Source organism: Ascaphus truei, chromosome 2 (assembly GCF_040206685.1).
Source record: "Ascaphus truei isolate aAscTru1 chromosome 2, aAscTru1.hap1, whole genome shotgun sequence".
NCBI classification, from domain to species: Eukaryota; Metazoa; Chordata; class Amphibia; order Anura; family Ascaphidae; genus Ascaphus; species Ascaphus truei.
The window spans coordinates 172,181,767-172,198,569 of NC_134484.1; the positions used below are offsets into that span (position 1 = coordinate 172,181,767).

Sequence of the window (16,803 nt, forward strand, 5' to 3'; positions counted from 1 at the left end):
TAATCACTGTGCATTTACACTGATCACCTAAGGGTACCGTTTCTGAGCGCTCAACCACCACCACCTTTTTGATCGCTACTCAGTGCTGCATAAGAAAACAAATGGACATAAAACATTTCTAACATGTTAGGGTGAGAACGCAAAACCATATCGCTTTCATTAAACCTGTATCTGTGATCAAAATATAGAACTAAAACCAGGCCAGCAATACCTAATATTTTTCTTTTATGAATCCGGGGAGTTTAGAAAAGACGCGTAGACTGTATTATATTTTGCAAAACATAAAACTTTATTGTTTCACAAAAGCATTGAAGTTGCAAATATGAGAGCAACATATACATGCACATTTTCAATATTGTAGTAAACATAAAAGTTACACACTCTAATTAGCTATTAGCTTTACATTAAAACTTTCACATCAATATAATTCATTAAGGCCATTCTTATCTTCATTAGATTGCTTATCAAGAAAATGGGTGTCATTTCTATAGAAGAGCAATTTCACAAGTAATATCTATGTACTGCAATATATTTGTTGATTCATTAAAGGCCTTTCATGCATTCCAGTTATTTTTGCATTGTTCATGCATATTATTACACATTTTTAGATTCTCCTAAAGTTCACAATCATCACTATAAAAGGAATGTTAGCAGAACGTTGTTACTCTTTCACCAGCAACTTCTGACATGAGAAGGAAGAACTGACAGATGAAGTCTGTCCTCATAGGTTAACTTTCAGACCGAGGCACAATGCCAGCTCAGACTTCTGGATCTTCCCGTCTTTGTTGACATCACAGTGGTTTAGTAGAATGTGACGGAACTTATCAAGATCCACACCACTGATACTAGGCTGCCAGCAAAAGAAACACATGTTAATACAACTATTTAGATAAACACGCAGTTACCTTATGTAAATAGCCCTAAAATAGACTGGACATGGACATAAATGGCAGAAAAGAGCCCTTATTGCTGATTGCTGAAAAGCACAGATTTTAAAGTGTTTATGACTTACTATTCCCATGACCTCTATAAGAAAGTCTTTTCATTTGGGATATTCAATTCATTCTTTACCGTGGTAGAAATCTGCCTCCCAGTTGTTAGTGTAAGGGCTGTTATATACTGTGTGCGGCCGTGCGCGAGCGCGTGCGTGCCTGTGCAAAGGCGCGTGCACGTGCCGCACACGTTTTGTGTGTATACTGTGCACGAGTGTATTAGTGTGTGTGTGTGTGTGTGTGTGTGTGTGTGTGTGTGTGTGTGTGTGTGTGTGTGTGTGTGTGTGTGTGTGTGTGTGTGTGTGTGTGTGTGTGTGTGTGTGTGTGTGTGTGTGTGTGTGAAATTTATTATTTATTAAAAAAAAACACATTGGTAAAAATAAAATATTTATTAACATTGTGCAGACACACACATACATACACACATACACGTACACACATATACATGTATACACATGCATACATATATACACACACACACACATATATATATATATATATATATATATATACGTTTCAGCGCCGGTAGTTGCGCAAAATCATTTTATTCCCTGTCTTCCCCGCTGTCAGCCGGATGCACGCTCACTACCGTGTGCGCGCGGCCCTTGTATAGAAGAGCTGACTAACCTCAGCCAATTATAAGTGCCGCGTGCGCGCATAGCGTAGCGCATGCGGCCACTATATAACAAGCCTAAGGCTAGGTCACCGCTGCAGGGACAAGAACTGCCCCTCAATTGGTCCGGGCCTGTAACCTACCTTGGCTGCCGCGCGGCCAGATTTTTCTGAAGACAGTAAAACTGTCTTCAGAACTGGTGACGGAGCGCTGGCCATGCCCACCGGCAGTTCAGCCAATGAGGGCGAACCTACCGGGGGACGTCATGGCCGCACCCCCCGCCATTCCCCCCCTCCTATCTTTCCCCCTGCAGCTCTGCACAGACCGGGGAACAGAGCTCCACGTGCCGCCAGCGTGGCAGGCGCGCCTTTAGCTCAGACACCGCGGCCGTAGCCTAAGGCCACGCTTAGTGCCAGCGACGCGACCGATGACGTCACCCGTCGCCATTGCAAAAGTTGCATTTAAAGTTTAGGCGACGTCGCTGGCTATAAGGTCAGTGACGTCAGAAAAGGGGGAGGCAAAGGGACAGAGAAACTCCTGATTGGCTGGAAGGGGAGACTGTTGCCGCAAAAATCAAATATCAGTGACTACCAGATTTTTGGTAGCGCTGTCGCTCCGTCGCCGTCGCCTGCACTATAAGCGCTGACGACGGCAGCAATGCATTTGTTTTGACGCAACGGTCGCGTTGCCTTTGCCGGCACTATAAGCGCAGCATAAGGCCGCTGTAGCATGTTGTGGTAAGGCAGATACAGGAAGCAGTGACACACACTCCTATGGCCATGGAAACAGTAAGTCAGATTATATTTGTACTTGATACCCTTGTAGAAGTCTCTTGTGTCTGCCTAGTGCATTATTTCCTCCATATTTTCCAGGTAATACTTGTTGAATGACAATTATAATTCTTTACTCCCTTTCAGATAAGTAGCCATGTTGACGTAAAAGATCCAGTAGTTCCCCTTTTTGTCTTTTTTCCCCCTTTTATTGCACCTGAACCGGAGGATCTCAGAGATTATCTGGGGGCTTCCCCAGCCCCCATTTACTGAGATATTTGTATTTTTTGTGTGTTGGTGTTTGACACAAAAAATTACAAATATGCCTGCGGTGTGACCAATAGAAAGTACCAAAGTCTCTTCCCCCGAAGCCGCTTTCTATTGAGTGCCAGATCAGGCCTGACACCGCAACCATATTTTTTTCCACTGGGCAAGTATTCTTGCTCAGTGGACAAAACTAATGTATACTGTTCTGGGTTCTGCATTCAGACCGAGTGGTTTTAAATTCCCTATCTCATCACTCATCTTAACACTTGCAAATGTAATTTTTTTGATATGTCAACAAAATTACCCAGTCTGGTCACAGACCTGGATCCTGTCACATAGACCCATAAAGCTGGGGTTTCTGACTCGCAGTGGCCATTGACTAAATTACTTAATTATACTATGTGTCCAGCAAAATTAATTAAACCGTTCAATGCCAAAGGGGCTTGCAATGCATTACTGGCCTCTTTGGCACTAAAGGTGTCAATGTTTGGAATTAGACCTCTGAATTAGAGGTCATGAAACTATGGGCCTTATGTAGTAAGCAGTGCTAAGCTACAAGACATCTTACAGAGCAATAATACACCATGCAGCCCTTGAATGAGGTGTAAAGTTTCTTACAGCGCCATATGGTGTCAAGCCCTGCCCAGTAGATTGGGCCCCATACGTTACATTTGACATTGACTGTGATGGATCTTTACTAATAGGAATATTGGATTTTACTGTGTGTGGGGATTCTGGCCCAAAAAAGTTAAATCCCGTTGCCAGGTTAACCAGATGATTATTTTGGAGCGAACATAGAAGAAATGTAACATGTTCATGTAACTCTTTTTAATTTACAGCAGCAATCCCGGCTCTTTATTTTTTTAGCATGGCTAGAACCAGGGTTAAAGCTCGCCCCTCCCCACTTTCCAAGTAAGCAGGTTTTCTTTTCATGCAGCTAGTTGTGACAGGTTCCATGCTAGGACCATCATTCCTCTAATTATAGAGGTAAATAAGAATTTTAATCAGTTAGTGTTAGGACCTGCGATATTATGGTCATGCCTTGATGTGGCTCGCAGGCTTATACGCTTTGGCTCCCAAGAGGATCAAGAAAGGCTCCCTCATATATCGAGCACTCAATGTTAGGATGCTATAGTGAGACTTACAATAGTCTATAGGTATCAATACCTTTAAGTAGGACAGAGTGTACTTAAAGGTATTGATACCTATAGACTATTGTAAGTCTCACTATAGCATCCTAACATTGAGTGCTCGATATATGAGGGAGCCTTTCTTGATCCTCTTGGGATCTACTCTGAAATATATTCCTTTTTCCCTCAGAGCACCTGTTACATATCGCATTTAAGCACCAATAACACACACGGATGAGCGGTTTATTCACCCTTTTCTAACTTATACGCTTTGGCCAAAGGGTTAACTAAATGACCCTTTTTCAAGAGATATATAGGTATTTCGCTGTGTGTTTTTGTCACGTTGGATGTTGCTCTGGACTTCTTTGTTTCCCGATGCCAAGTTAACCAGATGATTATTTTGGAGCTAATATAGAAACTCTTTTTAACTTACAGCAGCAATTCCGGCTCTTTTATTTTTTTTTTTAGCATGGCTAGAACCAGGGAGTCCTCCGAGGCTGGTCCACATTATTATCAGCTCTGGGCACCCCCTGGTTCCCGAGATAGTTACTGGTGAAGTTACCGGTGTCTCCACCGATCCAAGGGCAACAAAAAGGGGTGGTCAAATATTACGGGTCCCACAAGCCAACAGGAAGCTACAACGTCAACCGGTAAATATCCCGGGAACCGGGGGGAGTGTGTCCGGAGCTGAAAATAATGTGGTTCGGCTCCAATTCTGTTAAAAAAATATATATATATATACATTTTTACAAGAAATCGTGCAGAAGATCAAAAGCTGCTTCTGTAAAACAGAAATATTTATATCTTAAAAGGTGTAGTCCTGCTTACTCAAGATGTTTCACAATACATTTCAAAGAGCACCACACACATCTACCGTACAGGCATACCCCGCATTAACGTACGCAATGGGACCGGAGCATGTATGTAAAGCGAAAATGTACTTAAAGTGAAGCACTCCCTTTTTCCCACTTATCATGCATGTACTGTACTGCAATCGTCATATACGTGCATAGCTGATGTAAATAACGCATGTGTAACAGGCTCTATAGTCTCCCCGCTTGCGCACAGCTTCGGTACAGGTAGGGAGCCGGTATTGCTGTTCAGGACATGCTGACCGGTGCATGCGTGAGCTGCCGTTTGCCTATTGAGCGATATGTACTTACTCGTGAGTGTACTTAAAGTGAGTGTCCTTAAACCGGGGTATGCCTGTACTGTATGTTATTTTTTTTTAAACTTTTTCCTTAGAATCTCTATAAAAGTTATTTTCCACAGAGACTCCTAATTCCAGGGATTGTATAAAGTAGTGCACACACTAAGATTGTACATATTCTGTAATTAAGCCAAATAAACACATTTAACTGAGCATATTTATGTACTTGTTTATTGCATACATACTTATGAATCTAAAACTCACCTTCACAAGCTCCATCATATCTTTCACAAATCCATCTACTTCTGGACCTTCCAGATCCCCCGTTTTACTCTGAAAAATGCTAAACATTAGTGTTCAGTCATAAATAGAGATGACCTTTCACCTTTTTATGTTCGATTCACTTTGTTTACTTTTGCTTTTGGAATTCCATCAGACAAAAAAAACAAAAAACTTTATGTCGCGGGGCTGCCATTATAGAAATGCATAATTGGTGAGGGGTTGCAATTTCCTGTGTTCAAGTGGCATGTTTATAAGTGGCATAGACTTGAACTGAGTTGGACTAGATATCTTCAAAGACAATAAGACATAGCACTCTTTTACCAACATTCTAGAGTACTACCATTCAAAAAGTGTTTATTTCTCCCGACTCGCTCTCTGCGCTTATCCTATCTTCATTTTCAGTGCTCTGCCTCACGCAGCTCTCAACACTAAGGCTGCGCTTATAGTCCTGGCTACAGCGACGCGACCACGTGACGTCAGCCATCGCCATAGCTATAGTGCAGGCGTCTGTACAGAGGGTGACAGGGGGCGTGGCAGAGGCGTGGCCATGAGCCCTGATTGGCTGAACCGCTCACGTGCCGCTGACATCACGCTGCGATCGCTGAAAAAAAACAAATTTGTTTGACTTCAGCGATCGCAACCGGAAACGTCGCTGCGCAGCGCCGGCTCACACTGTCCAGCTTTTTCCGTTTCTCCCTCTCCAGGTGGTAGTCATCTATCACCCACATGCCTCTATTCACCCCCCTTCTGTCTGCAATATTGATTACCCCTCTCTCCTTTGGGCTTCAGACTTTCTCTAACTTCTTCTTTTGGCCTTCACCAATGGACTACAGTCAGCACCCACAAGGATGCCACTGCCTGGACCTGGGTTTCACACAAAAAAGTCTCTCTCTGATTTCTCCATTTCCCCCTTTCTCTCTCTGACCATCACCTCATCTCATTTACTCTCTGTTCTCCTCTTTTTCACCTCCATCTTCCCCTCATTTCTGCAGATTTCATTGATCTACCGGCCATACAACAAACTGCCATACACACATGCTCTGCTCCTGTATGCTCTCCTCTGAACGCCTCTGGAGGAAATCTCAAATTCTCATAGACTTCATTCACTACAAATGTATCTTAACTTGTTTCAACTCTCTCCTGTTCCAGGCCAAAAAAACCTACTCAATTTCACCACAGAACTTTGCTGAATATTTCAAGACAAAGGTGGATTCCATTCCTCAAGACATCCCCCTGTATCCTCTTCATATTCTCCACCTCCTCTTCCAAACTCTCCTGCCTTCCTCGACTCGCTTTCCTCTGTTAGGCTAGGTCCCCGCTGCAGCTGGAGGAGCGCGCGCGTGCCTCTCACCAGCCCCTTACCTCCTCCCTAGCTGTCCCCTCGCTCCTCGGCTCACTGCGCACTGTGGCGCATCAGCCAGCAGGGGTACAATAGAATTTTGATCTCGAGCAGCGACGCGTCATGTGGTGTGGCAGGGAGGCAAAGAAGAGGGGGGATTGCCGGCAGGGGGGGTGGATCCTTCCTCAACCATGCTCAGCCCTCAATGCTGGACACACACAGACACACACAGACATCAGAAAATGTGCATCATGGCCGTGCCCCCCCCCCCATCATTGTTTCGCCCACCCGATCCATTTTGGCCACGCCCCCCCATGCCTAAAAACAGCTCTCAACAGACCACAGATCGTGGTGAAGTGCCGTGTACGCACTTCCAGGAAGCAAGGTGGGCACGCCGGCACGTGCAGCGAGGCCTTAGCCTTACAGAGAAGGAAAAGTCACTGCTGATCTCCTCCTCTCTCCCTACCACTTGCTCTCTTGCTTCCACTCTAATCCCTACACTCACATATCTTCAACTCCTCCCTCCACTTTTGTACTTTCCCCACTTGCGTCAATCATACAATAGTTATTCTTTTACTCAAAAACAGCAGGCTTAACACTACCTGTCACTCTAACTAAGTCTATGAATGTCTCTCCGATATATAATCCTTGATGGCCCTCTGCTGACTCATACTTAGCATGTCAAAGACGGAGCTCCTCATACAGTACTTCCTCCCAAGCCTGGCCCTATGGCCCCCCGACTTCTGGCCAGGCCCTGCTGCCGGTCGCGGCCGGGCCGCCAGTGGGGTTCAGTCAGGCGCGTTGGCCTCCCTTTGTCCCCGTGGCTGCTGCCCGGGGCAGGATGTAGACGCACGGGGGGAGTCAGTCAGTCATCCACACAGTCACCCACCCACCCAGTCATTCACCCACCCACCCAGTCATTCACCCAGCCAGTCATTCACCCAGCCAGTCATTCACCCAGCCAGTCAGTCACCCAGCCAGTCAGTCACCCAGCCAGTCAGTCACCAAGCCAGTCAGTCACCCAGCCAGTCAGTCACCCAGCCAGTCACACACACACACACACACACACACACACACACAATTCTTATTAGGAACTAATTCCATTTTTTAAAAGTGGGGCGGGGCTAGGTGGCGAGTAGATTTTTTGGTTCGGCGAGTAGATTTTTGGGTGATTTGTCACTCCATAGAAAAGACATTATGGAACTAGAAAAAGTGCAGAGAAGAGCCACCAAATTAATAAAGGGGATTGATAATCTGATTTATGAGGAGATGCTAGATACATTAGATTTGTTTACATTAGAAAAGAGGCTTCTGAGAGGGGATATGATAACTATATACAAACATACAAATTTATTCGGGGACAATACAAGAATCTTTCAAAATAACTATTCATCAGTATAAACAACACAGGGTCATCCCTTTAGGTTGGAGGAAATTAGATTTCACCAGCAACAAAGGAAAGAGTTGTTTACTGTAGGGGCAGTTCAAATGTGGAATTCATGGAGCCTGTGATGGCAGATACAATAGATATAGTTAAGAAAAGGTTGTACATCATACTAGAAAGGAAAGGTATACAAGGATATACCAAATAAGTAAACATGGGAAGGATGTTGATCCAAGGAGTCATCTGATTGCCAATATTTGAAGTCAGGAAGGAATTTATTTTTCCCCTTATGCGATATCATTGGATAATGTTTCAACGCTTTTATTTGTTTGCCTTCCTCTGCATCAAAATACTGTAAATACAAATATAGGATGAGTATCTATCTACATTTAACATAGAGCTCAATGGACATACAGATATAGGGTAATTTACTTTTGCCTAGGTCTCGCAGATTGCGTCTCAATCCCCCAAGTGCGTCATGGCCCATGAAAATTTAGTTTTTGCATTGGTTAAAATACTCCGCAGAAATGCTAGTTGGTGCTTGTGTACTAGTGTATCTTCAAATGTAAATGCTATGTAACCCATCCAAGCACCTGCCCCTCTTGCCCGGGAGCAGTGTTCTAATAAAGCAATCATTAACGTTTAAGTTGTGTCAAAAAGAATTCCTCCAAAATTTCTGGCTTAGTGTTTTTACATAGAATGGGTACTTGTCAGCGATATACTGATAGATCGCAGACAGAGACACTTATCTGTCCCGACTTGAATGGCACAATATATCAAATAGGCATAACTGCAAGCCGATATTGTGTGGCATGAAGAAAGCGCCATGTCCCATGCCATGTACAGTACAGTACAAAAGCTATAAAACAGATTAGGTTAATGCATAGTGGTTTTTAATAAAGTGAGAAACTGCTACAGTAGAGATGTACAAGGTCATTAGGGAAAGAGACGTGTATAGTTTATCTTCTCTCCTGACACCTGCCGTTATTACTGTACTGTAGCATTTAGACTATAATAGGGAAAGATGTTCAATGTGCCACCTGCCGGATTACACACTGAACTGCAACAACACAAACAATCATTACGTCTGATCACAAACTAGGTCCGTGCGGCTCAGCACGGCGAGGCCGTGGATGAGGTGCGGACAACAAAGTGCTCTTGCCGCACATTACTGCGGCGCTTGAACATAAATCACACTTTATCTGTATGTCTTTTTTCAACCTCATCTACTATGAAACCATGTACATAAGACATACTTACAACATCGTAGTGTGCAAAAATCGTTTCAAAGTCTCTCTTCCTTTCATCTTGGCTGCTTGCCTAAACAAAAATGAATGTGGTATATATTTAAAATGTATTAATCTTCGGTTAACATTGAGGTAAACCCTAATTTTCAATTCTAAATATGCAAATATCATTGCTTGACTGGAAAAGGTGAACATAGCTATCGTGTATAGATCACAAGAGACATAAATAATCTAACAATAGAGCTCCATAGATCTGAGTGATTACCACATGGCTAAAAAAAAAACAAGTAATCTTGTTTGTGAGGTAAACATGTCACTACATTATAACATGCCTATAATATATCCTCACTAGAGATGTACAAAGCTATGCAAAATGTACAGTAGTTGAATCATTTTAAGCGGCTTTTTATGTAATGTTGCTAATAATTGTACAACATTAGTCTAACATGTTGCTATTTGGCAAGCTTGAAACAAAATGTTGCCACTTTGATCCATTTAACTAGGACTCTACCCAGACATATTGCTAAATATATGACCCATACCATCTTACACTGAGGTAAGGTCATTTGAAGGTCCTTATTCCTTACAGCTGATCCACTGATGCCTGCTCTGTTAATGTTCACACTAGCCTGCCAGCACCCTTATCATCACATCTCACTTCCTCCCATATGCAGCGTAACTAGATATCTCTCTACAAACCTGTATAAAATATCCTCTGATTCTATATTTCTGCCAAGCCCGATGAAGGACCCTGAGAGGTTTGACAGCTTGTAACATGAGCTATTTGCTGGTCCTTTAAAAGGTATCACACGACTTACTCCTTACCACATTCAAGAAAGGACCAGCACAGCTACCAACCCTTATTTACCTATTTAACGAGGACTGTGACCTGAAAGCTTTTTTACTGCTATCAAATCATTCTTTTATGTAAACAATGCCCCTGTGTGCCAATGATTTTAGCCTATTGTAAGTTAATAGTTAGCCAGATGATAAAATACAAAATATAGTTCGACTAGTACAAATATTAACATCATCCTAACAAAAATCCAACATATACAGTATTAAACTTTTTATTGTCTCTAGGGAACACAGCTAAAGTATATCCGACTAGCATTATATATAGCACACTGGACACCTTGTGCAAATGTCCTTCATATTTTCACTGCAAACATTGCCTCTTTCATTTCATATTTGAAGGGATTTCATGTAAGTCAGCAGATATAAACTGTTAAGGTTGTGCTTCGCTAGCATACGGTTCATTTAACAAAAGTAAACAGTGACGCGCGTTTAAGCCTCCCTGGCTAAATCAGAAACCACTGTGGAAGCCGAAATGATAGCATATTATTTGTAATGATGGGTGTTTTCGTTTTGGTTCTAAAAAGTATTCGTGTTTTGGTTTTGGTTGTGGTTTTAGTGCTAGAAAAAAAAATTGTGTATTCGTTTTGGACGTGGCTTTGCCAAAACTCAATTTGTTTCATTTTGGTTCTGGATTTTTGCCAAAGTGTAGGAAAAAATGCACTAAACAGGAGAGCACGCCAACAAAAAATTGCATAATAAGTCATGAACAAATGCGCAAAATAAGAACTAAATCATAAAACAAATAGGAAACTAAAATAATATAACTGAAAAACCTGCAATCATTTTAAAAAGATACGCTGAGAAGCACCTAGAGATAGGCTCGGGATTTGGCTCTAAATCATTTTGCGGCGTTGGTTTTGATTATAAAAATCTTTAGGGTTTTGTCTTTGGGTTCGGTTTTGGAATGTCAAGTTCTGGTACGTCCTGACTTCACAGGCCCAGTTTGCCTATTTTGACTAATTTGTATAATCATTGAAGTGCAATATTCATTCTCACACTTTAGCGAACTTACTGTCTATATTACTTTGCGTCTTAAAGCAGCTTTCCCCACTACTCATTATTTCCCCTATGGTCTTCTCTTACAGAATTGGAACTGCACCTCGTTATTTTTAGCTCTGGGACCCCTCCGTTCTTCAGATACTTACCGGTTTAATTGCTAGTATTTTCTCTCCCTTGAGGGAAATCAATATGGCCACCAGCCAATAGGAAGCCACAATGTAATTGGAGGGCTGATGTTGTGGCTTCCTAGTGGCCATCTTGAAATGCCCAGGACGAATTAAACGGGTAAATATTTTAGGACCGGGCTGTCACCAGAGCGAAAAATATCACGAATTAGCTCTTGAGGACCAACCATTTCAAATGTTGTCAAATACAAATAGTGCACATAATGGACAGGATTTCTGCGTTAACGCTGCACATTAGGGAATTATTTGGGCAGAATTATTCAAGTGAATGTGCTGTCTTATTACTTATTAAATATTACCGTTTATATTTACCAGGTGGGATTTCTAGTTTTAACTATTCCCAGCCAGTATAGATTTTACATGTGGTCCTTGTGCAAAGTCCCAGTTAGGAGGATGTTCTCACTGTGTTACTCAAACATTCCAAACATTCCTACTCGGACACAGAGGGGGAAATATATGCAGCCGTTCTGCCACATCCAAGTCAGCACCGGCGTGTGGCCACTGGTGGACCCTTCGGCTTTTAGTGTAAGGGGTAAGGATAGGGTTTTAGTGTAAGGGGTAAGGACAGGGGTTTTAGTGTAAGGGGGTAAGGATAGAGGTTTTTAGTGTAATGGGTAAGGATATGGGCTTTTAGTGTAAGGGGTAAGGATAGGGTTTTAGTGTAAGGGGTGAGGATAGAGGTTTTTAGTGTAATGGGTAAGGATATGGGCTTTTAGTGAAAGGGGTAAGGGTAGAGGTTGTAGTGCAAGGGGGTAAGAATAGGGGCTTTAGTGTAAGGGGTAAGTGTAGGGCTTTTAGTCTAAGGGGAAAGGATAGGGGCTTAGTGTACGGGGTAAGGATAGGGGTTTTAGTGTAAGGGGTAAGTATAGGGCTTTTAGTGTAAGGGGTAAGTATAGGGCTTTTAGTGTAAGGGGGTGAGGATAGGAGCTTTTAGTGTAATGGGTAAGGATATGGGCTTTTAGTGAAAGGGGTAAGGGTAGGGGCTTTAGTTTAAAGGGTAAGTGTATGGGGTTTTCGTGTAAGGGGTTTGGATAGGTATTTTAGTGTAAGGGGTAAGGAAAAGGCTTTAGTGTAAGAGATAAGAATAGGGCTTTTAGTGTACAAGGTAAGGATAGGGCATTAGTGTAAAGGCAGGGGTTTTAGTGTAAGGGGTAAGGATAGGGGCTTTAGTGTAATGGTTAAGGATAGGGCTTTAGTGTAAGGGGTAAGGATAGGGGCTTTAGTGTAATGGGTAAGGATAGGGCTTTAGTGTAATGGGTAAGGACAGGGGTTTTAGTGTAAGGGGTAAGGACAGGGGTTTTAGTGTAAGGGGTAAGGACAGGGGTTTTAGTGTAAGGGGTAAGGACAGGGGCTTTAGGGTAAGCAACAGTTAAGTTTTTTAGTTTAGGGGGTAGCGTTAGTATTAGGGTTTGGGGTAAGGTTAGGGGCTTACCTTTTAGGCTAAATATCTGGCGGAGAGATATCCCTGCGACGAGGTGAGCTTTGCAGCTAAATACAGTCAGTGACATGGTCGTGGATGTTTTGCCTAATCTGCAGGCTACATTTTAATATAATGATTGGGGCGTTCACAAAAGAAATAATGTAATTTAAAATAGTATCGTTTGAAGTTAAAAATATACCCCCCTGCTCCCCTTTCCCCCACCACTATAACAGATGAGGCACAATCTAACATTTGCACTTCATTTCAGGATGTAAACCCTGCAAATTCTGCTCGGTAACCAACGTGTCATTCACATACTGTATATAGCGTTGTGCAGTGTAGCTGAAACAGGTTAATCTATGAAAGAAAAGCAGTTCCAGATTGCATTTTTAAAGCATCAGTGTAAGATGGTGTGGGTCATATATTTAGCAATATGTCCCTGCAGTGTTTGTTTTTTTTCCCCTGCTTTCCCCTATGACATTGTCCTTCATTTTTATACCACTAGCTTGATGGTACCATTACTTCCCTTCCCCCAATACAATTCATGTTTATTCTGTATTCCGGTGTACTTTGAACCCGCAAGGATAATGGTGGCAGATGTTTTTAATCACGAACCGTACATTAGCATTAAGCATTACTTAGCTGCAGCAGCCCTAACGATAGAATTAAGTGTCCCCTGAGGCGGGAGGGAAAAGAAAAAGGCAGGTAAAGAAAAAGGAGACGGCGCTAGTTTTGTGTTTCATGCGAATTCTGTATTATACTGTATATAGCTTGGGTGTAATAACCATGTAGAGCCCCGAGATTTCTAGATGTAGACACTTTAACTGGCCAGAGTTGCTTTAATTGAAAAATGTCACGTCTCACACCAATAAAGACAAGCAGTATTGGTTATCTGAATTGAGTATCTTTGGTAATCGATCATATTACTTACATCCATTTTGAACTGTAGAAGGAAATTTTCTTGAAGTGCCAGGATCCTTAAAAGCAGGAAATAAGCAGCAGATGTTATCAATGTAATGATTTGTATTTTACAAAGAAAAAACGCACAAGCTGAACTGTCAGTTTATTTTTATATCTGGAAATGTTTTAATGTTTCTTATACTTAAATGTATTATTTTTTTCACATGCCGTCTTTCTTGATGACAATATAAGGCATCCCCTGAGATTTGATTCATTGTTGGATTGCAACATTTTGAAGATTGATGTTTTACATGACAATCCTCATTAGAAGCCTGGGCATACAGCAAGTATAACCTAATGTACAAACAACAGCCTTCCACTGTATATGTATGCAATTTTCTACGGCTTAGTCTTTGACCATTTAATGTTATTATATGATAAATGTCTAATTAAAGAAAATTACATTACAAAAAAAAAAACCCTCTATACCAGCTTATATAAATACTCATATATCACTGTTGAAGAATAAACATCAAGAAGCATTATTATAAGAAATGTAATACATTGCGTTTTCAGCAGGGTTATCTGGGAGATGTCACTCAACTCCCTGGGGAGATGGCATCACAGGGAGCACTTATGAGTTTTTGTGGCTTTTCATCCGCCTACAATGTGCCTATTATTAACTTACATTAGTTATCTGTAATGGTGAATGGAACGCACTGCACAGAGGACACGCTGACTTTCACTCAAATCAGAACTAAGAAAGTCCTTGTAAAATACCTACTTCGCCAAATCATTCAGATCCAGGCGGCCATCTTTGTTTTTGTCAAAGAGTTTCATCTAAAATGGAAATGACATTAACAGTAAGTAAAACAGTATTTTTTGTTTTCAATTGTTTAAAAGTACAGATGCTTCATTTTTTTTGCGGAGGAAACGCACAACAAAAGCACTGTTCTGTTATTTCATGCCACCAATTTTTGATTATTATTAAATAGGAATTGGATGACCTAGGCCTCATAAGTATTTCTTTTAGTGGTCATTTACATGCAGAGTAGATATGAGAGAGATTTTCTCCCACTTAGAAGTGTCCAAGGAAGTTTAGGAGGGTCCTGCCAAAATGCAAGACTTCTCCCGTGCTGCCCCCTCTCTCTGTAATTCCCTACCACGCACCCTCAGACTCTCCCCCAACTTTCAAGTGTTTAAAAACTCCATGAAACCTCACCTTTTCAAGGAAGCCTACTCATCATACCTCTAACATCCAACTCCCCTAAACCCTCCAACCCCATTGGGAAATCACAACCCTATGTAACATTATCCCCCCCCCCCCAACAAAAAAAAATCCTTAATGGCTTCAGCTGTCAGACTGGGTCATATTGTAACCTGAGCCACATCTTATCCTACAATGAGCAGCCACCTTACATGCTTGTTTCAACATTATCCCTCATTCCCTCTAGATTGTAAGATCTCAGGAGCAGGGCCATCATTACCTCTATTTGTATCTGTTTGTCCTCACCTTTATGTAACTGTTTATGTTTTTGTTAATATACATAACTCTGCACCCCATTGTACCGCGCTGTGGAATATGTCGACGCTTCACAATTAAACGATAATAACAATAATAATAATAATATTGTGGAGGGATTGCTCTCAAAAGATAAATATTTTTTTATATATATATTTATTTAGAGTATTGTGCCTATACACAGGCAACAGGAACACAAAATTGCCTTTTAAAATCAAATACAGGCATACCCCGGTTTAAGGACACTCACTTTAAGTACACTCACGAGTAAGGACATATCGCCCAATAGGCAAACGGCAGCTCGCGCATGCGCCTGTCATCACGTCCTGAACAGCAATACCGACTCCCTACCTGTACCGAAGCTGTACGAAAGCGGGGAGACTATAGAGCCTGTTACAAATGCGTTATTTACATCAGTTATGCACATATATAACGATTGCAGTACAGTACATGCATCGATAAGTGGGAAAAAAGGTAGTGCTTCACTTTAAGCACATTTTCACTTTACATACATGCTCCGGTCCCATTGCGTACATTAATGCGGGGTATGCCTGTAATAGAATAGAACCTTCACTAAATGGTTATTTTGGACGTTACAACCCAGCTCCTCGCACCATGGTAACCTTACTACTTTTCTAAGTTGATGTAGACACTAGGGACCATATCCACTACTAAGCGGTGCTCTTTCATAAGATACCTTCCAACGCCAGAAGTCTCGCATCTTAAATGAATTGACCTTTAGAATTTTACTAGTGCTGTATTTTATAAACATTCTGTATGATATGATTGAAGTGGGAGAAAATCTCTAAGTGGGAGAAAATCTCTCTCATATCTACTCTGCAGTATACTGTATACTTATCAGGTAAAAGGTAATAGTATTTTAACAATATCAGTTTATACGGTTAACTATTACAGTACTAACAGGACTATGCACTGAAAATTGATGCAATATTACAGTAATATGTGGACTTCAGAAACACTTATTTTAACATCTTTTTTTCCTAGAAAAGGTGCACAATGCAATATGCAGCAATGTTCTGCCTGCATGTCATCTCAGCAGCATTTTGTTATGTAATACATAGTTATAAATCATGAAATCACACCGGACACCTTTATTGGGGGTGTATCCTGTTGTACCGTGTTTTATAACTATAATCATATCACTTTCTAAGATCTACAGGTACGTATGAGTGTTGGTTTAGATTGGAGATTTTTATGGCTTTATACCTTCATATAATACAACACCAATGAATTATCGACCTTATCACTGAAGTGGACCTGGGAAGAGGATGCACATTTCTTTTAAAGATACTGTATTTCCAGGAATGTTTCATTTATACTTTACCAACTACTGTACTGCCTGCTAATATTTTTTCTGCAGTGTTGTAGTTACTGTAAGAGATCTAACCTGATTTGCAGTATTACATTGTGCGTCTCCTGTCCTGGACTATAATTATCCCTAATGGATGATGTCATGGCCTTTATCTGGTTTTTAGATATTCTGTGCTCTTTCAAATACTGTATGTTCCAATATAATTTGGTATTTGATCTTTAATATATTTTCAATTATTTTTAGTACAAAAAAAATATAGTCTGTATTGGTAGGATGCATGGAGTGGAATTACTCAGCGCTACCTCAAATACTCTAAAGATCGACTGATCAGGTAAAAACTGTTTGATTATATACTATTCAATAAATTCCCATTTGGTTAAGTTTGAGTCAGATTTCAGTCCTGCCGCATCCT

General features: G+C 41.3%; 1 protein-coding gene across 4 annotated transcripts in view; it reads right to left on the bottom strand.

Annotated features, from left to right (window-relative positions):
• Positions 1–331: 331 nt before the first annotated feature.
• Positions 332–16,803, bottom strand: part of SCGN (secretagogin, EF-hand calcium binding protein) — a 48,845-nt gene continuing 32,373 nt past the window's right edge. For 3 of the 4 annotated variants that reach the window (XM_075589050.1, XM_075589052.1, XM_075589051.1), the window contains exons 7-11: positions 14,321–14,376; positions 13,568–13,613; positions 9,188–9,247; positions 5,187–5,255; positions 332–850 (exon numbers count right to left, since the gene is read on the bottom strand). In XM_075589050.1, coding sequence (XP_075445165.1) covers positions 722–850; positions 5,187–5,255; positions 9,188–9,247; positions 13,568–13,613; positions 14,321–14,376 — 360 coding nt within the window. In that variant the 3' untranslated portion in view covers positions 332–721. Of the gene's footprint in view, positions 851–5,186; positions 5,256–8,128; positions 8,280–9,187; positions 9,248–13,567; positions 13,614–14,320; positions 14,377–16,803 lie in introns of all 4 variants that reach the window. The other variant, XR_012799527.1, reaches the window with a different exon arrangement.